Genomic DNA, 26892 nt, shown 5'->3' on the forward strand with positions numbered 1-26892 from the left:
TGGAATTTATTGACATAAGTGTTTTTTTATTCAAAACTTTTATATTTATAAAGCCATATGCCAAATTGTCATTGTTTTTTTTACAATATTTTAAAAAAAATTAAAGTTTGACCTTGTGACTATCTTATATTTCTTGATATTTAATTATTATACATTCAAAAACGAGCTAAGTGGATGTTAAGTGACTACGTAAATATATATATATATATATATATATATTCCGTAATTGTTATATTGTGGCCTTCTACTACCACAGCGCTCTATTTGCATAAATTCTTCAATAAAATATTCTTATTTTGATCCTACGGATTTGACTTTATACCTATATCAGTTTTATTAGCACTGAACTAAGCCAACATTCTTTGCAGCCTTTTATACAGAACTGTATGGATTAAGTATTGATCCTTTAAAAATACTTACTCGCAGCCTGGTTGAATTGGATTTCCACTCTGTTTTTCTTTAATAGGCAGATAATAGCACTGTCCAATTTCTCTCGGGTGCTTAGACATGCAAAAACCTAACGTGAACCAAACTAGAAATGAAAATGAAATGTAAAAGTTTCGCAAGCTTTATTATTTTTTATATATTGCATTATTTACATTTATTATGCAATAATTGTGAAAAGGGATTACTTTTAAAGCTGTTGGGCTTCCTATAAATTTGAAACAAAATAAAAATGTTTCAATTTTGTTGAATATTTACTTAATAATCTTTTGGGGATGGAAATAAAATGATAATTGACATGCATCGATTTAAAATGGTCTTTTTGCTTTATCTCACAAATTCAATGATTTAATAGATTTAGCCATTTAAAATTTCTTTTAAAACACTATTACCAGGATCTTAACCCGTTCAAACTGTCTTCAAATTGATGTCTCGTAACTATGTCCAATCATAATTAATCTCTAATAGTCAGATAAACATATGTTTCTTGCCTGGAAAAACCAGAGACCTTACAGATACATCCCATTACTTGCAGAGTATATTTCCACCCTCTCACTCAATATCACCAGCCGGTGTATTAAATACAGGAGAAAGTATAAGATAGTAAGATAATAACAAACGATTATAGTCACCTTTTCTGTGAGCTGAGTTTCCATTGCACCATCTATTCATTTCTAAGAAAAACTTAGTATATAGGAAAGAAGCCGATTGATGTTGCTTCCTGCAGTCTTCAGACAGATACAACACACAGTCACTGTCATTCTGCAGATTCCTTTTCATTAAAAATAAAAGTGTTTTTATTTCAAAGAATGGCTAATATTTAATGGATTTTAGTAATTTAAATATTTATAAAGCTTAATTGGATTAGGCCTTGTGTTTAAATTGCCGAATAACTATTTTAGAACAGATTTGTAGTTTTCATCTACTGTCAGATGAAGAGGACACTTTCTGAGACAGATTTCTGTGGCTTATCTATCTGTCAATGTGCTTCATTCAGGAAGAGATACTCAAAGTGTATTCGGATAGTATTAAGAAATTAATGAAAACGCACCACTTACAAATTTTATATAATAGCATAATAAATTTAAAATATTCAAATAATATTCTTATTAAAGGATTTTATAATGCTACAAAAATGCATGGTTACATTATCATGCGTTTTGCTATAAAAATGCATGGTTACATTATCATGCGTTTTGCTATAAAAATGCATGGTTACATTATCATGCGTTTTGCTATAAAAATGCATGGTTACATTATCATGCGTTTTGCTATAAAAATGCATGGTTACATTATCATGCGTTTTGCTATAAAAATGCATGGTTACATTATCATGCGTTTTGCTATAAAAATGCATGGTTACATTATCATGCGTTTTGCTATAAAAATGCATGGTTACATTATCATGCGTTTTGCTATAAAAATGCATGGTTACATTATCATGCGATTTGCTATAAAAATACATGGTTATATTATCATTTTCCTACTGCATCATCACTTAAATTATTGCATCAGTTTTTCTTATAATAAAATGTAAGATAGTGATTTTCATAAACAGCAAGATAGTGATTTTCATAAACAGCAAGATAGTGATTTTCATAAACAGCAAGATAGTGATTTTCATAAACAGCAGGATAGTGATTTTCATAAACAGCTATTACAGATAAAGACTCTTTGATGGAATTCAATCTGGAGCGTTTGATACTCTAACAATAAAGCCGTGGATTTGCCAGTCAAAATTTTGAATCTTTGTGAAACGACAAGGGGCTATATATTTACTGCCATGGATAAATACTTTATAGAAGATTTTATTTTTATGTTTCCATTAGCTTGACAGCAAGTGATGCGGGTTAAATTAACTATGTACTACATGTTCAAGAAATGTACTAAATGTTCTGGGTTGATTGAAAGAATTATAGTATCTAATAATGCAAGTCATATGAACACCATTTACTAATATCGTTACTAGCATACAGAACTAAATATCCTTTTAAAGAGACACATCCTGTGATTATCGATAGGACAGTTAACTGGTTGTTTCTGACATGGCAATCGAAAAACTGCTTATTTATACAATAGTTTCTCATTTTTGATCTTATAGTTTTATCGTATCACAATTGTAGTTTATTTTATTTTGTGCAATATCTTCTAATAATAAAGAATGTGTGCTTGCGATAGCCTGCGTACGCACTTTTGTGTGTGCGTGCGTGTTAGCGCTCCATCATCCAGATTGTTTGACCTACAGCTACCGAATTCAACACTATAAAAAATAGGAATATACATTTCGGAGTAGGTTTTTGATATTTTAATAAGAATTTTAATTTATCAAAAAATTAAGCGGAATTTGCTCATTTTTCTTTTCTAAATTTATCATTAGATAAAAATAAATTTTATATTTCAAAGATTAAAAAATTACCTTTTTAATGACACCAAATTGATAATCACGCAAATTTTTCCAGAATTTCGGAAACTTTAAAAATAATTCTTCTTCCCTACTTTACAAAAATATATTAGTTTGTTGCTCTAAATTTCAAAACGTTTTCTTTATTTCATCAAATATTTAACTGTCCGATTTACTTTCCATTGCTGGAAACTAAAGAAGAATTCCATTTAATGTCAGTGTAATTTACAAGGTGAATAAAGAAGTAAAGTAACAATAACGCGAAACTTAGATGCATGAGTCAGTTATGTTTTTAATAATGTTGTGAAATCGTGGAAAATCAGAAAGATTAGAGATTATCTTGATAAGAAAGTTTCATGTACACAATAAATAAAGCATATGTAAGGCAAGTGAAAAAAATACGGCTTTAATATCTGAAAATTTCACGAAATCATGGACATAAAGTTATATCAAAACCATTTAATTGAAATTAAATTTAGTCATTATTCCCAAAAACTAGATGTTCACCAAAGCCCATTAGTGGATAATAAAGAAATTTGCAATAATGCCTTATGAGAATAATGCATTAATGCCTTTCGCCGTTGTACTGTATGATTACCTCCAACCAATACCATTGCACCAATGATTACTTCCAACCAATACCGTTGTACCAATCAATGTACGATTACCTCCTTTTAACAATTAAAAGCATAAAAATCTACTTACTCACAGAACTCATCGTATTCAGTAGCATTTACGGATTTTAAAAAATGTAGAGCTTTCTCCTCGCAGTCGCGCATTCTTTGTTCACTGCATGATGTACCACCATCTGTCAGCTTGCCTGTTAAGAATTCGAGACTTATTATTTTATTTTAAAATATTTCATTATTATTTCATATGTACATCAAATGTAAGGAAAAAAGAGATTATCTACACCTGAGTGTAAATAATCTCTTTTTTTAGGTATGCAGAACAAAAAAGTAATAAATAAAATGAAATAACGAATTAAAGAACTAATCATTAACTGGAAAGTGACTTTTATGTACATATTGGATAATATCTAAATGGGTTCAGTTTTGCTATAAAATAATGAATTTAATTAGATATCAGGAAAGCATTTGGAGATATATTTCAAAGAATATAATTGTTAATAGTTCCCTTATTCATAACTAAATTCAGTTATAGTATAACAAAACTGAACTAAATCTGAAAATATAAGCAATATCTGTTTCTTGTTACATCTCATTCATTATCCATGCAAAAATACAGAAGTCTTTCTAACGCATCCTTTCTCCAAAAAGAAAAAAAAATATCTAAGGTACCAACGGCTTATAATTAAAAAAGAAATTATGTTTTGCAAATATTCTCTCCTGACATTTTTTATTACCAAACATATAAGACTGGAAATAAAAAAGTATTTCCCCCTCTGTATGAAAATTATACATATTTGAATATAAATATTAAAATGTAAATAATATTAAATTAATTTCATTATTAAATAATTAGAGAAATATCAGAAATATTGCCATATAGGTAAGAAATTCTCAAGTTAATATTTTAAAGACCATTTCGCAAAATATGTCAAAAAATTATAAATCCTTCCAAAAAAATTTTCCGAAAGGGTACTCTGTTCATATAAATGTTGAGAAAAATTCTCTGTTCGTTTAGCATGTTTGCTTTTAATAATAAAAAAATTACTAAATCAATCATATAGATAAATAAAAAAACAAACAAACCAGAAAATGTTTTTTTTCTTTGCTTTTTCCGAAAATAATAATTTCATTTTTATTCATTTCAGATGACACATGACATGCTAAAAGACAGACACAAACACATGCTAAAAATTACGTTTTTCAAAGTTTAGTTTGCAGTTATAGTTAATTTTTTAATTTAAGTTTTTTTCATCGTGATGTCAACGTATTGATAAAAAAAAATAGTTTATCTGATGAGAGCGTAATATGCTCGTACAAGTTAAATTTTATTTACTTTTATTCTATGAAATCTATTGCTGGAAAATATATTCAAAGCATTGCTTAAAAATTGATTGATTATAATGGAAAATTAACTTGATTAAAGATAAAAAAATTAATATAACAAAATAATAGGTAACATTGAAAAGGTATTTTTGATGATGTAAAAGTTATTTTTCTGCTTTGATATCTTTAGAAATTATTAGAGAAATACACAAGAATTTGGCTTATCTCCTAATAAATTTTCTAATTAAAATTTCAAAACAATATCGCTCCGAAGTGTACATTCATACTTTCTAAAGTATAGATGTTGACTGATAAAGTCTTTTAAACCGTATAAATCCAAAAATGGTGCCTCGTATAGCCAGGGAAGTAATATGAACCTATTTTAAAATAAATAAGCTTAATTTATTGAGAATGGTTTTGTAGCGGCAAAATAAGGACATGACAAAAAATAAGTGAAAAAAATAAGACATCTGTTGAAAATTCCAATTAATAAACTGTTCTCTAATAAGGTATTAGAAACGTACTTAAAAAATATATGATCCAGTTATTTGTAAAAGTGGCGAAGAAATTATGAGCTTTCCGTAATTTAAAAAAGGGGTTTGACAAAAAATTGAAAAAAATATTATCTGAATTTCTCCTACCCAGAGTATGTTTCCCAGATTATTTATAATTACTTTTTGATTATCTTATTCGTTTCTTAAATTTCCCTTTGCTATTGCTTAATGTTAAAAGAGACTGAACTGGTAAAACCAGGAACGAAACATTGTCTTTCTTTCTTGTAGTGCTTTCACTTTTTGAAAGTGGCAACATGTAAAAAATCAGAGTCAAAATAAAAAGGATAGAACGAAGTTGCTCTCAATTTAGATGTCTGATCTTTTTTACTTTTAAAAGCTTAATTAGGAGAAAGGGAAACAGTTTGTTTCTGCAAATCTCAACACTTAACGCAGAAAAACTGTGATAACAGCAGAGTACGATTTATTATGTTTGTATGCATATGTGCGAAATTAATAAACTATAATTATTATCAGTTTTAAGTACAAAATAAATCCTCTTTTTAATATTTTTGATTTGAAATGTAACGAAGAAAGCGGAACCTACTGTTTGAATGACACCAACACCTAGCTAAAATCTAAATTTGGATCTAGTATAAATTCAAAAAAAATTGAAACAAAACAACACCAGAAAATTAGGGTACTAGATAACAAGATGACAAATTCACTTTTAGAGTAAATTAGAATTGAAATAACGAGAAAAAATAACTACCAATAGTACTATTCTATTGTAAAAATCAGGCCTATTTTAAAAATTATATGTCAAATGAACATAAATAAAATGAAATTACTAAAAAAATGATGGTTAAAAAAATTAAGAAAGATACTTACAAGTTATGGAAAGAATGAAGAGGACTATAACAGCAAAGACTCGCATCATGTGATAAGTTTTATTGAAAATTCCTTTCTTTTGTATGACTCCTTTTCTTTTTATTTCCTCTTGGTTGAAAAATGCATATCCTTCGCGGATATGACAGCTAAAAGTCTGACCTAAATTTAATTTCTATTGATCGTTCGGTACAAATTAGTGGGTCAAAAGGAAATTTTTAATCATTAGCAAAAATTTAAAACGTATAATATCGTCATTACTAATTGTGATATATCCTGAATTGCTTAACAAAACGTGCAATCGCATTCTTGCGAAAAGAAAGGTGACATTGTTCACAACGTATAATATTTGATGCAAAATCCACAATTAATATAAAGTAAAGGCACAAATTGGTGCCCTAATCTAATTGGTACCTACTCTATTCAGAGAAATTTTTCGAAACAAACTCCAATATGGTCATAACTTGCTTTGAGGTCCCGAATCTCTTCTCATGTGTAACTACTACACGAAGAGAACTATCGAAAAATTCACCCAAGAGATTTTGATAAAATTTCATGTATGAAGTCTCCCTATATGTATGTATTTCAACACATACCTTTTAAAAATGGGATTTGTATATTATAATATACACAAAAGTAATATATATTTGAATAAAAAGAGGATGATTAATTACTGATTTCGACTATGTATGAATTATTCTTGAAGCAGTAGTGATTATGTGATTTAATATATTCTTGATTTTCTCTCTTCAGTTCTCATATATGAGAAATACTGACTCATTATTCTTATAAAATTTGCTTTTAGGAGAAAAATTTTGAAACTCAATTACATAGTTGATTTTGCGAAATAAATGTAGGATATCCCTGAATGCTAATAATATAGAAACCATGGAGACTGATCATGTCTGGCACCTGAAAGACTGTCTAGATATCACTAAAACCGATCATGTCTACCGTCTTGGGACTGGATATCAGGAAAACCAGAATCATCTATAACTGATTAATTCTTCATTATTATTTTGATTTCATTTCTTCCTAATTGCCAATAATACATGAATTTGCTCTGTATTATGTAACTTTTGGCGTAGAATATTTTCCTTAATTTTAGGGTGGCTACTTTCATTCTGGACGGTAAGCTACTAGATTCTCTATATGATTAAAGTGACCTATTTCAGGATGCAAAAGACCCTTTTTCCGGAAAAAATTGGAGCGTATTTCTTTAGAAGAGTGTGAACTCAACTTCCATTTTCTTCGACGTCGACTTCAAGTTGCTTTTAGTTACCACTGGAACTGTAAAATATGTGGTTATAATGGGTTTTAATGCCTCAGTCCACTTAGATTAACTTAATCTTTTTATTTCTTGATTAACAAAGGATGATTATGATGATTTTTACAAGTGAGAGTTCAGTGATGAAGAAGGAATTTATATTTTATGAAAATGGACAGTTGATGTTGTTCAAATGATCTTTCCCACCTATGCATGATACATTGGACATTCGCAGATGAATTCTTCTACACAAGAATTCTAGTTTCGGCCTTTTTAGAGAATCGTATCTTTTTGAGCTCCGGCTGACCTTTCGGCTAATGTCTTTCTCCTCTGAACTCTGCCTTCTGGCTGAGGGCTATCATCGGAAGAATGTAGAGCGCCTTCTCGTGGAGTTAATTCCCCACAAAAATTTAGCGTCTTTCGCTACAGTACCGATAAATGTGACCTGGTTATTTACAATAAAAGCAAATTGGACTGTCATTTTCACAATTAGAAATGTCGATTAAGAATCAGCTTGACTCTGGACGAAAAATATAACTTGGTGGAATCTGAGAGAAATGTCTTTTGTTACCTGGTGACGAACTGAGGCGCCGTAAACCAGCGAGACTGGCCTCCCGAAATTTCCTTGTTGTTGTTGTTTCGAATGGCACTTGTCGTAGACAAGCACACTGACTTTAGAAGTCAGTGGTTTTTTAAGCCAAGGATGCGTCTCTTGTTTTTTCAGTAGCGCCATCTTGGGCCAAGAGTACGACTTCGCTACACACGTCACAATCCTTTTTACGGGGCGGATTTCATTTATACATTTCATTTAGTCAGATCGTAATTTAGACCTGAATCAGAGAATAATCACCCCTGATCCAGAACTCCTAGTGGTATTATTCTCGACAGGGAGGACTTTGTGACCACGACAGATTTATACGTTCGCAAGCCACCACACACACGGAGAGTCTTCGGCCGGCGGGATTCAAACTCGCAACCAAGACTATCCCGGCCCACTTTTTCGTATATTCCCAAAGAAAGCCCTTATCCAGGAAAATGCCTTGCACAGCATTCGCATATAATAGTTATGAAATATTAACCTTTGGGGTGAATTTAGCATTTTTACTGAATCTCTCATTTTATTCTTGGAGAGTTTTTTTAACGATTAATTCTTGGAATGCCATTAATGGTATCCGAAAATTATATTTGTGCTTTGGACACACTTTTTCTCAACCGGTTGAAACAAAAATTTGTTTTCAAGCTACATTTGTAATTTTGAGTTAAAATGCCATATCCCTATTTGACACATTTAAATCGCTGCGTTTTTCAATTGTCACGCTTACATGTTTCTAGAAGTACAGATCGACAGTAAGGTCAACTCATGTTGGAGTTAACTTTAAATTTGATGAGTGTCTAAGCTATAGATGATAAATCGATGTTCCGAATTTTATTCATCTAGATCTCTTCGTTTTGTAGTTATTGTGTTAAATTACATTAGAACAGCCGGATAGACGAACTTTCCCTGAACAGATTTTACTCGAAATTCCATAGAAATCTGAAAATTCTGTGTACTGACAGTATACCAAATTTCAACCATATAACTCAAAATGTTTTTGAGTTATCTTTGCCACAGATAGGCAGGCGGACATTTTCTAATATTTTTTTTCGAACTCAGAAAGTTCTAAAGGGTGGAGATTCATCAAAATCTCGAGATAGATTTTTTTTTACAATTACAATATTTTCTCTATATTAGATAAAAGTGAAAAGAAGTGCATTTAATCTTACTTTACAGGTTCACTCCCCGTATTCACGTAATCTTGGCTTGTATCTCCAGAAAAATATCTGACTTGCTAATAAACAAGAAAAAATTTACAGCAGTGGATTCAGGAGCCACTTTTATTATTACCTTCTGATTCCATCTCTAAGCCACTTAGACTTTTTTTTGGAAAATTCCGGCTTCATTCCTTGTACCAAGTAGTTTCTTCACAATTCACATCCTAAAAAAGGCTCGCTGCGTTTAACACTCTACCAAAATGTCAAAAAAAATTTTTAAATAATAATAATTGGGTTTACTTTAAAGGCTGAAATAGAGATGAACAGAAAACACATTCCAACATTTTTTAGCTGAGGTTTAACCATGTAGCTTAACATTTTTTTAAATAATAATAATTGGGTTTACTTTAAAGGCTGAAATAGAGATTAACAGAAAACACATTCCAACATTTTTTAGCTGAGGTTTAACCATGTAGCTTAACATTTTTTTAAATAATAATAATTGGGTTTACTTTAAAGCCTGAAATAGAGATGAACAGAAAACACATTCCAACATTTTTTAGCTGAGGTTTTACCATGTAGCTTAACATTTTTTTAAATAATAATAATTGGGTTTACTTTAAAGGCTGAAATAGAGATTAACAGAAAACACATTCCAACATTTTTTAGCTGAGGTTTAACCATGTAGCTTAACATTTTTTTAAATAATAATAATTGGGTTTACTTTAAAGCCTGAAATAGAGATGAACAGAAAACACATTCCAACATTTTTTAGCTGAGGTTTTACCATGTAGCTTAACATTTTTTTTAAATAATAATAATTGGGTTTACTTTAAAGGCTGAAATAGAGATGAACAGAAAACACGTTCCAACATTTTTTAGCTGAGGTTTAACCATGTAGCTTAACATTTTTTTAAATGTATCCATAATTATGATTAATGGGTTTTTTCTTGTTAAATACTTTCGCTTTAATGTGTTATGATTTATATATTATATATCCTTTTACATAGATTAATTTTCAAATACTAATTAAGGGCAATTTATATGAAATTCATTAAAAAACTCATATAAATATATTATCGAAATTTATTATAAACATTCTATCAAAATTAAAAACAATTGATCTATAAGCTCTAGGCCTGCTTCTTGCAGCAGAAAATCCATAAATGGGCCATGGGAGAATTTTATTCCATCTTTTCAATGTCAGTATTTGATAAGTAAATTGCATTTTGACAAATTTACTTATGAATATATACATTGAATTTTAAAGATTTCATTTTGCAACAAACATTTATTAAGAAAATTTGCTGCACCTGGCCATCCGTTGATGTAGCGCAGTCTGATTAAATGGAAAAGAAAGGAAGGAGAAACTCAAGTTTCCAATATATCTAATTTCACAGTGCTTGTGAAAATGGAATATTTACTGTTTTTCCAAATATAGAGATTGTATAGTTTGCCGACCCAAGAACATGCAGCATGTAATTAGGCATACGAGAAACAATCCGTGTAATTTAAACCGCCCAATTGATGAAAAACTTTGCTAATATTTCTAAATACAAATCTTTAATTATTATCAAAGTTTTGCTGTAGATTTCTACTATGAAACCCATGTTCACATTTGAATTTTCCTTTCGTATTTCACGGAAAATATCTTCAGCCATGTGCAGTTTATATTTCTCCTATAACTTTATTGGATATGAAGTTGGTCAATATGATTGCAAACAATGCTTAAATTTTATTTAGATGTGATGTGTTGGACGCATCAATAATGCACACATGTTATTGTCTGTCGTCTCCCAATTAATTCCGAACTTTACGTGCACTGAGGAAGTGGTATATGTAAAGCTGTTGACAATTCTCAGCTGCTGGAAAGACCATTGACAGGGCACATTTGTGAACAGTGTGCTTAAAGAAAAGCATCTTGATTGGGTTTCAAGTCAGACTATAAATAGTACTTTGAATATGATAGGTTTTCACTTTTCGAAATTTCAAAACATTAAAAAAAAAGAAAAATCAAGGACTGGAAACGGAAAACATAAAGATACTCAAGAAATATTTCAATTCAAATCCAAATCAGTCGGTATAGCTAATTTCAAAGCAATGAGAAACAAATTGTTTCAATCCCATCGAGTAAATTCCTCCGAAGATGTCAATTTCACGATGTAATTTAAAACCAAATGAAAATCAAATGAACAGCCAATTGCATTGCAAAATAAGAAAAACACTAAAATAAATTAAATGAAAAAAATTAATTATACTCTTTAAATGAACGTTAAGTCAAACGGCACGACTTTATTACAACGCAGTTCATAGGAAGTATTAAATCAAATTGAAAATAGAGATCTATGAAAATTCAATTTAGCAATGCAATCGGAAACATTCAATTTGGATCGTAAAATTAAAAATTTTGAAAAGGTGAATTACGTATATTGAAATGAAATCGTCAAATATTTAGCATAGTCTGTTTATTTTAAACTGTTTTTCCAAATAATAATAATAATAATGCTTTCACCTATAACAGGTGTGACATCCATATACTAGGTGTAAAAAAGTGCACATATTTTAATACAAAGGTGTGTCAAAATTTCAAAACATTCTAAACAAATGAACATATATATTTTTATTTATTTAGACTATTTTCTTACTCTATAAGTAAAAAATAACCATTATTTGTGAAGAATAAATATAAATTTATTTTTAAGGCATTCAAATTATTTTCTAATTCTCATGTAATTTTCAATAATATATAATAAGAAGCATTTGATTATCGATTAAAATAATTTTTTACGGTAAAATGATCGAAACAATTATATTGAAATAAATATCTTCAGAAAATGTCTACCACACCTCAAAAAGCTCAGTAAAAATCCTGAGAATAGAATCATGAAGGCATGAGAAACTGAATTCAACAATATGATGAAATTAAGTCCCAAATAATCTTGAGAAAGAAATTTTTAAAAAATTCTTTAAAATTGAAAATATATTTATAGAGGTAATTCATAGTTTGATTTATTTAGAATATTAATGCTAATTTCGCAAGCTTTTAGGAATTGTACTTTTATCTCCAAGTTTTTAAAAATATTAATTCTTTTTAAAAACTTTTCTATTTTTCGAATTTTATTTTTGATTAAATTAGTGTAAATACAAATTCGTTAACTTGTGGGAATCAATGAGTTAAAAAAAAAACACTTTATTCCAATTAGTTTAAACATTTCATTGACTTACGTCAATTCAATCGTTTTCAGGTCTGAACTATTTCCGTAAAGATATTGAAATGCAAAAAAATACGGACTTCCGCTCCGGAAATCAATTATTTTATTAATTTGCATTTTAACGTTGTGAACAAATAGTTTGAATTATCGCAACATTTAATCCGCTCTAGTTCAAATTTCCATTATTTCTGTTGTTGTGTTGTGGCTTATGGCTCTTTACAAGCTCGCTGACAATTATCTGTCAGCGATTTAAGACGAGTGAGCGTCTCTCTTTTTTTAGTAGCGGCAGCTAGGGCCAAGAGTGCGGCTTAGCTACTTATACGTCACAACCCTTTTTACGGGGCGGACTTCATTCATTCACTCATCCACAGGTCGTAATTTAGGCCTGAATCAGAGAACGATCTCCTCTGTACCAGTGCCCCCAGTGGTATTACTCTGGACATGGAAGGCTTTGTGACCACGACAGATTTATGAGTGCTCCAGCCACCACACACAAGGAAGGTCTTCGGCCGGTGGGGTTCGAACTCACAATCTAGGCGGGTGCGAGTCTAACGCCCTACCAACCATGCTATCTCGGCACCATTATTCTTATATTATTCAACAATAAATACAATGAAAAAATGTGTAGATATATTACAATTTCGGGAAACATATATATAATAAACACCCGTAGAAGCTACTTACTTTGTAAAAAATTCTAAATGATTAATTTTTATTTTTTACTTTTTCTTATACGAAGCATAAAGAATGTACTATACTCTCAACAAAGTTAAATCTCTACATTTTAGATCTCCCTAAGTTCGAAAAGAACACTTTTGGCATGGCAGATATTTATCTAACTGTATATCTGTCTGTGATAAAGATGACTCAAAAATGGTAGAGCTAGATATATGAAATTTGGTATATAGTCTTTACATCAATTTTGTAGATTTCTATTAAATTTTTAACAAAATCTATTCAGAGGAAATCTGTCCATTCAACTGTTCGAATACAATATAACACGATAACTCCAAAATGAAGAGAGCTGGATAAATAACATTTGGTTCACAGATTTAGTATTTGTAATGTAAATACCTATCAAATTTTGAGTCAAATCCAACAAGAGGTTGACCGTCTGGGGGCCTGTACTTTCAGAATCTGATAAATGTGATAACTCAGAAACGCAGTGTCTTAAATATATCAATTTGGTTTATTATTTTGTGACTGTAACTATATTTCTGTGTCAAATTTTGTTTCAATCGATTGGAAAAAACGCGCCTAAAACACAAATTCAGTTTTAGGGTATAATTAATCGCACGCCAGGGATTACTGATCAAACCCTCGCCAAAGATCACATGGCAGATTCAGTAAAAATCCTAAATTCACAGGCTAAAATTTCGTCATTATTGTATACCAGTGCCATAAAAAGCATTCTCTGGGATAATACCTTTCAAGAAGGTTTTGGGAGTAATTACCTCAAGGTTTGTTTTTTATTTTTTTTTTTATTTTTTTTATTTATTATTTTACTTTTTTTGTGTATGAAGTGTACAAAGACAAAGCACTGCAATCCTCAAAAATAATTGAAATCTTCAAATGATGATTAATGATTTTTGGTCCAGAAATTTATGTTGTGTTAGACCAAAATTGTAGAATTGCGTCAAATGTTTTTAGAAATAAATATAATGGCATGCATAGCCACATAGAATCATATAGTTCCAGCTAACATTCGTTACACATTCGATGACATACGCGTTTTCGTTTGTCATGTGATTGTGAATTTATAGGAATTGAATTATAATCTGGCTAATAACAGAACATTATTACTTATCATTAAGAGTACTGTTTAAAAAAATATCATATTTACGTCAACAAGTCACGTTTATTAAAAATAAATATTCTTCACAACAGGAAGCTGACGGAAATCCTGTCATTGATCCCTCTGCTCTGTAGAATCATCGTTCATTGTCTTTTCTGAGAAGTAATGATAGCGATCTTTATGTTATACCTCGTTTTTTCCCCTTCAAACATTAAAAGTTTCCAAAACAAATAGCTGGATTCTACACTAAGTGTATTCGCCCATTTTAACTAAAGAAAATAGTTTTAGTTTTTCGCATGTTAATTTCATATTTACTTACTCTTTCACAGATGAAATATACAAATGGAAACAATTTGCAAGAAAAAAATTCACCACAAAATTTTGATGAATTTATTCTTTAATCTTTAAAACTCAATTTATGAAATTCTGTCTGTCCCTCTATTTTTTTGTATTTGAACGCAATAATTCAAAATCCAATCAGATCGAAGGACGAAATTTTATGCGCGATCTTCACTCGAAAATTGTAGAATTATTTCAAATTTATGGAAAAAATAAATTTAACATATTATAATAAGTCTTACAGTAATTAAATAAGATAACTTTTTCCAAATCTTACACAAAAAGTACCTTTTAGTACAGATTTTTTTTATTGATTGTCTATGCTTCATTTTACTTCAATAAAATATTTGTTGATAGTAATTTCAGATATATTTATTGACAACTTGGATGGAAGCGCACACACACACACACACACAAATGTATATACGTTACTGCTTTTAATACTCAGTTAGACAAAAACCATTGTATCCTCTCAAATCAGAATGGTGTTCTGAAAATCTTTAATCAAATTTTTTCCGGTTGTACAATTAATATATTTCGAAGTATTTCAAAAAATTTCTTAGTAAAGCAAGCCTTTATTACAATTTCGAAATTCATACTGTTAACATAACTGATTTGTACAAGGCATAATAGCTTCTTTCTCCTCTTTGAAGAAAATCTAGATTCCCTAGATGAAGTTATTTACTTTGAGTTACCAAATACCTCTTCTGTCTTGTAAAATAGTATTAAGGCAAGTTTTTATATCCTTAAAAGGGTAATTCAAATACTTAAATGCCTCTTTACGTATCTTTTAAGCACCCAACAAATATAAATATTCTTCTCCAATTAATTGGCGTTAAAAATAAAAATAATTAATTAAAAAAACTAACTGTGGCTTCTTTTTTCTGCAAATAGTTATGGCGTTAAGAAATTCTCATCTTTTTCCTCACAAAGTTACTCCGCATCAGAAAGAAATTAATTATAAACTAAGAAGAAATTATAATTGGTGGAGTGAAAGCTAAGTTAAAAATATTGAATATTAAAAATGTGCTTATATTTAGGAAAGCTGTTCTTTTTCTTATCAGATAGAATTTTCAATACAAAAAACTTCATCACCAAACTGAATCCTTCTTTCTTATAAAGATTTCTTTCTTTCTATCCTTCTAACAGTAATCTAATATCTGAAGCTAAAAGTTTCTTGGACTTAGTTTTTCACCACGAAAATAATATATATTTTTTTATTTCTTTCTGGAAAGTCTTGTTGCTATCGAATTTATTGCAAGTGAACTTTGCTAGTGTCTGAGCTGCTCAAGGATTTATTTGCCCATTGTTTAGCAAAATCTACCGTTGTCTGAGCCGCTCAGTCTTATTTCTTTCTCATATGGGAATTTCGACTTTATTAGCGACACTTGGCATTTTTAGCAATAGTGAATTCTATTTTTCTTTTTTTAATTGTCTTTTTTAATTTTTAATTTTTTTTTCTATTATTAATATTATAATTTTTGATCCTTTCTTTTACATTTACTTCTTTTCTATTTCATCTCTTTTTTTTCCTCCTTCACTTTTCTGTAATTTTTCCTTCTTAATTCATTGTTATTTTTATTGCTCTTTTTTGTCTCTTTTTCTATCCTCTTTATGAACCCACATATGTTGCTGATGTCTTTATTTTCTTATTTTACAAATTTTTATTTTTAACAGAAAAATTCTATGTTGTATTTAAAATAAATATTAATAAGCTGTTTATCGCTCTTGGAAACAGCCTGTATTCATCAGTCTTACTCAGTATTATAAAGATTTAAACAATGAAATATAACCGTCAGTATTACTTGTAAACGAGAAAAATACAAATTTCAAACTCTCTACTTATAATTACCTTTTATATTAGTTTTCAATATAAAATTTTTCGTAAAATAAACTTAAACATAATAAACATCTTCCTATAAAATATTATACCTCACTTTTAATGTAAGAGTTTCTGAACGTTTTGTTGAGAAATGCAGAATATTATTATATAACAACAGTAATGACGCTGATAATGATTTTAATTATTTTCATATGATGAGTATCAGGCCTGATTATTCCTTCCTGGAGTTAAAGATTCCTGTCAACAAGTCTTACGACTGTCATATCCGCGATGTAAATGCACTTTTGCCTTAAGAGAGAGAGCGAGAGAGAGAAGGTAGAAACGAAGGTGAAACAAATATAGCATTATCTAGAAAAAAATACTATCTTTGTCACAGAAATAATGTGGAATACTGCTGTTACAATAACTTTCACTCTAGCGATAACTTGTAAGTAAAGAAAAACCTATTTTATTTTATTTATTATTTTTAAATTTAATATTTATTTTCATTTAATACAAAGTATCTTAAAATTAGTAAAATTAATTAATTGAATTCTAATCATCTTATCAGCAAGATTTTTATCTTTGTACTTATTTTTAGCACAATTTAAAAAGTTTTTTATTTGAAATTTGAATTTTAATGTTGTGAATACGATAATAGAAAAATCCATTGCATAATTAGGAAATATTTTGAAAATAATTTTCCGTATAACTGCATGAAATTTTGAACCAAGTCGTTAAAAGGATTAACTGTCTATTGGTTTATGTGAATGGAATAATAAAAAAACTAATCTTTCAGATAAATTAAATCTGATATGCGATGCTGGCATATGTCAGTTTTTGACGCAAGTCTGTCATAAGACTATACCAATAAGTGACAAAAGAATAAAATAACTAAAATGCATACACAATTCTTTTCACTATATTTTGCAGTTTTGAACAGAAACTTTTGTCAGATTGTGTACGTTTATAAGAAGGTCGAAAGGAGAACCTTCCCAACATTTGGGTTTACGAAAAATGAGAGGAAGTTAAGAACCGACAATGTATTAAAAAAATACTCATATCGGTATAGCTTTGCTAAAGGATCCATATGAGAGAATTGAATGTGAAAGAGCATTCTGTTTGATCCCTGTTATGATACCAAACTGTAATTTCTCGTTGAATTCGCTAATTATCTAATTAACAGATTTATTTCAGACTCATTCAAGCATAGAATATTCATAATTCAAAATTTATTGATAAATTTATTTATTTTATAGAGTTTTTAATTTTATTCAAAAGTAAAATATAATCCATAATTATCTAAGGGGCTTTATAGATTTTATGTTACATCAAAACGCGTTGCTTCGACTGTTCAAATGCGTAATCTAGTAAGAGGAGAAATAAAAGCTTAATTAACAAGGACTTCAAGTTTATCTTCCATGTATTAACAGCTTATATCAGATGTTAATATTGCAGTATATCTCTTATCTAAAGAGGACTTAAGAAAATATTTTTTGCATTTTCATATAATTAATTAAATATGAAATACTTATCAAGAAAATCGATGCATGAAAACAAAATTAAAATTCAATCTTTCATAGATATAAAAATCTCTATATTTTCTTTAAAATTCTTAAGTTTATAATATTTTTGCATATTTTTAGCTCGATGATAAGAGTTAAAATAATACTTTTGGTTGCCTGCTATGCAGACAAGTTACGCAGATTAGAAAAATATATTTAATTACTCTTATCATAATGTTTTTTTACTCGCTTGTGCACGACGAATGAAATTTTGCATATAGTCTCTATACCCTATTTGTAGATTTCTATGGAACTTAAAACGAAATCAATTTAGAGGAAGTCTGTATATTAGGATGTCTTAATATGAATCAACAGGATAGCTGTAAAAGGAAGAGAGCTATACAGCTAATCTACGGTGCACAGATTTAATATCTAAAGTATATAAAGATATTAAATTTGCAACCAAATCTGTCCATCGAAACTTCCTTTTCACAAACAAATTAACAAGTTAACTCAGAAACCTAAAGATTTAAATACATGAATTTTGGTATGTGATGTTCTGCCTACCCAGTGATCAATCACCGAAGATCGCATTCTAATAATTCTTCCGTAATTATTGTTCGCCAATATCATAGGGTAGAAATACAAAAATAATTTATATCAGAGTAATCGAGAACGCTTCAGAAAGATTGCTCCGCTGATTTTATTTAAGTCTTATAATATTATACTGAATTTGGGCGTGATATGTGTTGTAAACTGAAAACTTATTAGTTGTTGTTACTTATCCTCAAAAGATCTGACATATGTCAGAGCAGCTCCAGTATGTTGTTGACCGCCAAGAAATCTATAGTAAAAAGGTGATTGGATGTTAAGTCTCCCTTAGTAAGTCCGATGCAACCCAGATTGTGATCCTGTAAAGCTGGATGATTGCATCATTTTTTACAAGTGGGGTGGATTTTTCTACCACTTTCAGAGGAAAGACACTTAAGGTGCTCATTTTTTAGTATAGCCAGAGCAGTCTGGGAGCCACGGTCACATTAGATTTCCAGCAGTGTGCCAGAGGAGGTTCCCGTGTACCATTAGTACGCAGGTGGAATACGCCCTATTAAATTGAGTTCAGATTTTTTTAGTGTAGTTCTTGATAAGTAAGCGAAGAGCCAGTGGCCGTTTCATTCTCCCTACCTTCTTTCACCAATCTATCAGCGACGTCATTACCACTAAGGTTTACATGTGATGGGATGCATTGGAGGTGGACGTCGTGGTTCTGAGAGATCCTCCTCAGTTTGATCAGAATAGATACGTTGGTTTCATCATTTGCTGAGTACCAGCCACTAGGAAGTTGTAGTGCATTGCGACTGTCCGATAAAATCCATAGTTCCCCAAAATCACAATCATAAAATATGGTAGCATCAAGCTCTACATTAATCGCGATTAACTCACTCCTGAAGACAGAGAAAGTTTCAGGATTGCAATTCCTTATTGTAGTCTCAAGGTGGGAGACCCTAATATAAATACCGCTGTCAGGCTATCATCAGTATAGACCTGCACTGCATCTTTAGGAATGCAACCAATAACAGCTATCTAAGATGGTCTTCATGGTGAGTTTGCTTGTTTGCAGTGGATTTCAGATCAAAGTGGAAGAAAAACCACTGGAAGTGGAAAAGTATACCTCTTGGTAGTCCCGCTGAGGGATCAATGCAGGATCTTAAAGATAGATGTTCAACATCCCAAGGGATCAAGTTTTGTATTTCCGCCAAGATAAAAGGGCTGTATTTCTTGAGTCTTTAATTGTTGGGCTATACTAGGAAGTACGGTATTTGGGGCCGTAGCTGTATATTTTATTGCAGTACTAAATTGGCTCTTAAATTATGCAGTGACTGTTAGTTGGTCCCGAATAGTGCTATACCAGAAGGGCAGCTATTTCTGAGTCTGAGAATAATTCGAGCAGCACTCAATGTATTAGTAAATCTACTCAAAAGAATTTGAGCAAGATCAGATGTCCATTCTTTCTTTTTCAATGGAGTATGCAAAGATTTTATTTTCCCTGTTTTTATTTATTTAAAGAAGCTGAAACCAAGCAATAAACAGCAATATATTTTTTAAAAATACAAACTCTGTATGTTAGAGATATGTGCATATTTTATCTTCTTGGACACTCAAGCAATGTTAGATACTATATGTACCTTTGGTATTTCACCGATAAAATAAATTTAGTGAGACAAGTTCCCCATTTCTGCACTCTTCTTCATGCGCCTCTAATTTTTTTTAATTTAAATTTTATCTAGGTATGAATAGTTTTTATACTAATCTAGAATGAATTTGAAGGGTATATATAAAACATTTTTCAGTATTAATAACGTATGTAATTTGAATGCTCAATTATCAGGATTCTAGAAACAAAATATAACATTGATTCTTATTGAGAAATGTGAAATATGCAAGAATTTTTCATGTCTTTATGTAAATATCAAAATTTGAAATTCTTCCGATTCCCAGCTAATTTTGTCATGATTCGATGGATATGTAAAGCCTAGAGATCAACTGACTTTGAGAAATACGAGTAAATGCAGTATACTCTGCCATATATGTTCTGCATCACCCATATAAAAACTGTCACCATTCATAAAAAGAAAACATACAGTGTCTCAATGCCTATTTTATTTTCATACAGAATTATCATTACTTCAAATTATGATATATAAAAGTTTAAAAAAAAGTAGTCACCATTTCAGTTGGCGACTACTGAATGCAATTTCTGAAGTCTTGACGAGCTGGGAAACGGGCTTCGATTAAGACATTCCAGAGAAGGGGTGGTGGCAGTCATTATTTGATAATTTTAACAAATTTCACTCACAAGTACTGATGCATAAAGAACGTTACAATAAGGTGAATTAAATAACTAATTTCTGAAAGCTTCTTTCAAATCTTTAATAAGTAATAATATTCCAATAAGAAAGTTTAATAATAAGTAATAACAATTCAAACGGCGTCATGTATAAAAGTTTGTAGAAGAATTTTTTTAAAAAAGTATTAGTTTTTATCCATTATCATATCAGAAATGAATTTCCATTTGTTCTATAAATATATATTTTGATTCATAAATCCGAATTAAATATCATGAAAGGTAAAATTAAAAATTAGTATTTCTACTTGTAATACTTAATTTATTAAATTATACTTTCTGGAACTAATAAGGATTTAGCAGACTTCCGCACTTCCAAAATTATTATAACACAAAAAGTGTTTTTACGTTATTTCGAAACTTAAAAAAATTATCTGTTCAATGATGTCAACTTTTGCCATATAATATTTTAGTTTTTAATCGATTTTTTTAAAAAAAATATTTTAAACTAATTTGCAACATTTATTTCATTGTTTGAGTGAAACTCGAATCATTTTTAGTGCTGTGCAACTATTGTTTCCCATTTTTTCCCCTTTTTTTTACATTGTTGATGGTCCCGGCATGAAGATTCAGCTTACTTTATTATATTCGATAATTTTCTGCTTAAAGCATGCTTTTAATAAAATTATTGAATATTGGACCAAACTAATGTTAATTTCAAAGGTAAAATTTTCTTTTATTATTCCATTCATTTATGTACACTTGTATATCATTACTCTTTTAACTGAATCAGAAGATGTTTACCGATTGTTTGGTTTTCTAATATATTACGTCAATCATTTAATACATTCTGTAGTATAAAATTTTAATGTTGAAATTTTCTTCTTTCTGATCTCATAATTTTTAAAATTCAGTAAACATGCTATTGGATTAGCTTAAATTTAGTCAATTCCTATTTAATTTAAACATCAAATATTAGATAAAATAAAGAAAAATTAAATGTATAGTAATTGTATAAAACTCCTAAAATAGCGTGAATTACATGACTTACAAATTTGAAGCTCAACAATACTTTTCTATTAAAATTGAGTTAAAACCTTTATAATTTTAAACTATTAAATGTCAATTTAATTTAATAAAATCATTAAATTAACATTTTTATTAATATTGATGACTTTTAATTGGCATCTGTAAGATTTCTGACTTTGTAAATCTTTATCAAATTGACTAAAGTAGAGAGTTCCAAAAATACTATGTTTAATATGTTGTAGAATTTAGAGGAAATAGTACAATCACGAACAGGGCACTGCTTATTTCTTACAGAAATAAAAACGACATTACATTTATTGTGGATTTCTATGTGAAAATTGCTATTTGCCATCAATTAGTATCAGCTTGCCTACAATGTCTAAGCCATTTTTTGCACTGCAATACTTTTTCTAAATAAACTATAGATTACTCCATATATTTCATCATTCACCATGCATATGTATTCAAGTGAAGATTTCATTATATATTAAGTGCTTATAAAATACTTATTTTGATAATAGAATTTTTTATGAATTGTTAGCATTCATGGGGACATGTGATGCGACATGCAGTGAGGAAAGATTGCGAGACTGCGAAGTAAAATCTTTAGAATATTTGCATTCCGTAAATGAAACTGGATATGATGAGTTTTGTGAGTAAGTACTCTCTGCATTGATACTCTCTATTTTAATAATGAAGGGACCATAATTCCATAGTTTCTGGCTTTAAAAGTGAAAATTTAATATTCAGACCTGCAAATTATTTTTTCTCCGTCACCAAAATTCAATAACTGAGAATTTAATAACAGGTTCAAGTGTAGCATGTCTATAAATAAGTTAGCTATTTTAAAGAATCTGAAAAAGACATCCTGCTGTGGGAGTTAACTTATATTTAGAAATAAAATAAACATAAAGCAATAAAGTGTTTACGGTGAGGAAAAACAATAATTGTTTCAAAAACATATTAATAGATGTACCCGCCTTATAAATGAGCTTAACTCTCTCATTTATAAGTTCATTCGAGCTCAGCTACTGAATAATGTAACATCCGAGTTTCTTTCTCAAAAATGGGAAAAATTCCAGTGCTCTTCAAAAATCGGATTCGCAGCCAGTGGGGTTCATATAAAAAAAGAGAACAATAAACCCTTAGACAATACCCTTTGAGAATTTAAAAAATCTCTTTTTCCTCGAATTTCAACTGGGCGATCGTTCTAACGAACAAAACATTCGCCACCGATATTCAATCAATGACAGTAAAAATGGAATAACATTTTATAGTAATATCCAGACGTTTCGGATGAACACTGTAATTTCATTGAATGGGAGTTTAGGGGCATTCTGTATTGACAGAGTTAACTCAATAAAAATTAAAATATTAGCCTCATGTTAAACAAATAACATGCACACTCCATAAAAGAGTTGTGGGTGCATTCATTTATCACTTGCATTTGAAGGTTTTATCAACATCTTGGAATCAAAAATCCCCATTTGTTCGAGGAATATTTTTTTCTACATTGGAAGTCGTATATTAATTCTCTCAGGAATTTATGCAAATGAAAGGTTTAAGATTTGACACAATCGCTGATTGTGTCCTACTGAAAATTATAATCAAATTTAAAAAAAATAACCTTTTGGTGTGAATTTAAACAGAAGAAGAAAATTGCATGCTGAGAGATGTTATAAAGTCGTCGTAAAAACAGATGATTAGTGGTTTGAAAAAAAATGAATAGCAAATCATTCAATTACTAGAGCATACATATCACAATATTGTTTAAACAGAAACATCCAAAACTTTTACTTGGATCTAACATTTTTGTAAAAGAAGTGAATGCTAAATTGTATCTAACTAGTATGTTTTCCTTTTTGCAGTAATCAAATTCAATTGATTCAGAAAGAAAGACTTCCTGTAAATGGATATCATATAAAATTTTACAGGAATCTACAGTTTTCATATAAAGATGTATATGAATATCATCCATCTAGCTTGTGTTTTTTTCATCGGTTTGTGTTTTTTCATAACTTTTAAAATGCTTTATCGGGATCTGAGAAGTCTAAAATGTGTAGATTCGTCAAAAAGAAGAGTTAAAATTTTTTTGGTTATAATATTTTCTCATCGATTTCTTGTAAAAGATAATAAAATAAACGAAGCCAATTTATTACGGTAATAAACTATCCATCATCATCTGGTCATTTGCTGCTACTTCTTTCAAACTTCATACCAAACATCTCATTGAGTATAGGATAAGTTCACCTTCTCCACTTATCTCAAACCTTCCCTTTCCCACCCATATTCAATGAGTGCCCATTCCATTTGATGCAATAGATATACATGGTACTAAATAGCTTGTCAGTCCATTTGGACTGATAGAATTTGATGCTTAATTGAATATCCATCCTTCCAGTCCATGTCATGCTGATTCTAAACTTTTCTTTGACATTGACGGCAAATTTTGGAATGTCACATTTCCACAGTCGGGGTGTCGAAAAATCATGAATGAATGTATTAAGAATGTCAAAAAAGAAATTAAATTTTCCTCAAGTATCTTTCGTTCTACCATTAGTATGAAGATTTTGACAAAGGCCACCAGTTCTTCATTATTTGAAGGCATTTTTTTAATAACCTCATGTTATTACAGAATTAGAGATGAAAACTTTGGCTGCTAATGCAGATTATATTATTTCATACCCACAGTCGGAAAACACATTATGCTGTTGATGTAATCTTGGGATTGAAATCAAAAGGTTAGTTATTGGAGGTTTGATTCTGCCACTGATTTGCCTCGTACACGAGCATGGTGTACAGAACACACCTCAAGGTCAGATTCTTTCGTTGACGTGATGAAGAATTTTAGAGATGGTTTGTTCACATTGTTTCACTAAAATAAAAAAAAATTAAAGTATTTTTTCCAAGACAATCTTCTTGTAATTTAAAAAACTGTTTATAAGTTAAAAATTTACGTTGCCCTTTCAGTTCTTGGTGTTTTTCAATAAAGTTACATTATTTCTTTTTAAATACAACAAGTGTATTTAAAAAGAAATGCATATACAATACAAAAGTATGACAATGCAGGTTGTCAGTGCAGATGTAATACAAAATTATAACCATTGCTTTAAAAAGGTAAAAACCACATATAAATGTAGTTTTTTTATTATTTTTTGATTGGCTGCTTACTATTACATACAAAATAATTGTGCACACAGCCGTAAAACCAAATATTTTCTCATAAAATAATTACAATTTTTCTTTAAACTCATACAGTTATTATTATATTAAAATGTTTTATGCTAAATTTGCCAAATCATTCAAATAGATATTTACATCTGCCCTGAATTTGTTTTGTATAATTATATATTGTGTTAAATGTATATGTTACCATAAATATCATATGCTGCTAATGTCTCCTGCTGTGATAACAAAATTTCTTTTGAGCTGCTGTGTTTGGTTTTTGAATTACGACATTTATATAATAAGTAAATTGTTTCAAAATTAGACGTCAATCTAACCAAATTAAACCAACTTCAAAAGCTCCTTAAAATTCTAATAAACATTTGAAATTAAATATTGTTTCTATTTAAAAGGGATCTAAGAACTAACAAGAACTGTCCAAGAATTGTACCTGAAGACTGCAAAAAACATTTCCCGACAGCTTCTACTCTTTACACTGTGTTCATGGAACGCATGTATGAATGGTGTAATAGAAGCTCTGAAGACAGAAGAAGTATGCATTATTAATTGTTCTTATTTCTACTTCTTGTACTCTATACAGTATATCAACAAACCAATAGGAGTTTTTTTTTCCCTCAATTTTAGTAAATTTCTTCTTGCTTTTAACATTATACGATTTCTTTGTTACGGTAACTGACGTTTAATGTGGTCACTTCGGGCTTAAAATTTTGATAAAATTACCCTATTGATAACAATAACAGAATTGGTTAAAAAAATTGTTATGGTAAAATTTGGAAAAAAAAATTAGATAACATCAAGGGAAAAGAATAGCAAGTTTTACCTCAGAGGTATATATAAATAGCCTCAAAGTAAAAATTACAGAAATTCATTAACTATTGTCTGTCGACAATTATTGCTTACTAATTCACTTATATATCGTTTGTACTTAAACAATGTTTTTTTTTTTTTTAATTTATTGAACACTACCTCATGCCTCGTTTTAAAATATCAAGAGCTTGACTCTTTTTGGCGGTCGTTAAAGAGCTTTATTGAACACATAGAATGACCCTGTCAAAATCGTCATTATTTATTGCTTGGTGTTATTCCTAAAAAAATCTAATTTTTTTCAAAATTTTACAAGAAAAAGCTGTGAAACTATCGACGATGTTGCGTCCACTTAGTAGAAGTAAATTTTCATACATGTGAAGAGCTTCTTTAGTACTTAAATTAATTCTCTATTTATCCATTTTGCTTTCGTAATTCAGTCGCAGTAGCATTGGTATATGACTACTCGAATTTTAATCCATATTTGAGAGAGTAGCAGTCCTTTCAAACCAATCCAAACTACTCTAATCCATTCAAAGAAATATAAAACTCATCCCATCGGAAAAATGACTGGTAGATATTTTCTTTAGATAGATAGGTAAATTTCACGAATGTAAATCATTAACGCTGTTTTAATATGTTTTGGCTAATTTTTTACACCAAAACGGATAACATTAAATGAAACAGTGATCATAATAAACGAATATTTTTGTGTACATTAGAAGATTTTGATAACATAAAACGAATGGTAAGATTTTCCTCGATCACTTTAAGTGGCATCCACTGTAGTTCCATATAAATAGATTACTTATTGCGATGATATCGAGACAAGATTCCGGAAAAATTATTACATATCTTCTCCAGTTATGGTTCCTGGAGACTCAGGTCCCCTCCCTCAAAAATCTGTAAATATATGCATACAACAAAAATTGCAGAATAGCCAGCATATTATTTTCATATTTCTAAAATATATTACCTTATTTTATCAAACCAATGAAAATGGGATTTAAAAGTTTGATGAAACAGTGAAATCAATTTGACTCATCAAAACGGCGGTATCAAATTCAAATGCTGTCATGCGCCAATTAAGTAAGTTCTAATTTTATGTAAGCAGCAAAAAAAAAAAAAAAAAACTCCCAGTTTTTATAAAGTTTATTTTT

General features: G+C 29.7%; 1 protein-coding gene across 2 annotated transcripts in view; it reads left to right on the top strand.

Annotated features, from left to right (window-relative positions):
- LOC129961856 (uncharacterized) overlaps nucleotides 1–26892 on the top strand; it is a 34805-nt gene that overhangs the window by 965 nt on the left and 6948 nt on the right. Inside the window, exons 1-3 of one of the 2 annotated variants that reach the window (XM_056075451.1) lie at nucleotides 16687–16814; nucleotides 22284–22398; nucleotides 25321–25460. In XM_056075451.1, the coding sequence (XP_055931426.1) occupies nucleotides 16769–16814; nucleotides 22284–22398; nucleotides 25321–25460 (301 nt within the window). In that variant the 5' untranslated portion in view covers nucleotides 16687–16768. Of the gene's footprint in view, nucleotides 1–16686; nucleotides 16815–22283; nucleotides 22399–25320; nucleotides 25461–26892 lie in introns of those variants that run through there. The other variant, XM_056075452.1, reaches the window with a different exon arrangement.

Source organism: Argiope bruennichi, chromosome 2, assembly GCF_947563725.1.
Source record: "Argiope bruennichi chromosome 2, qqArgBrue1.1, whole genome shotgun sequence".
Lineage (NCBI taxonomy): Eukaryota > Metazoa > Arthropoda > Arachnida > Araneae > Araneidae > Argiope > Argiope bruennichi.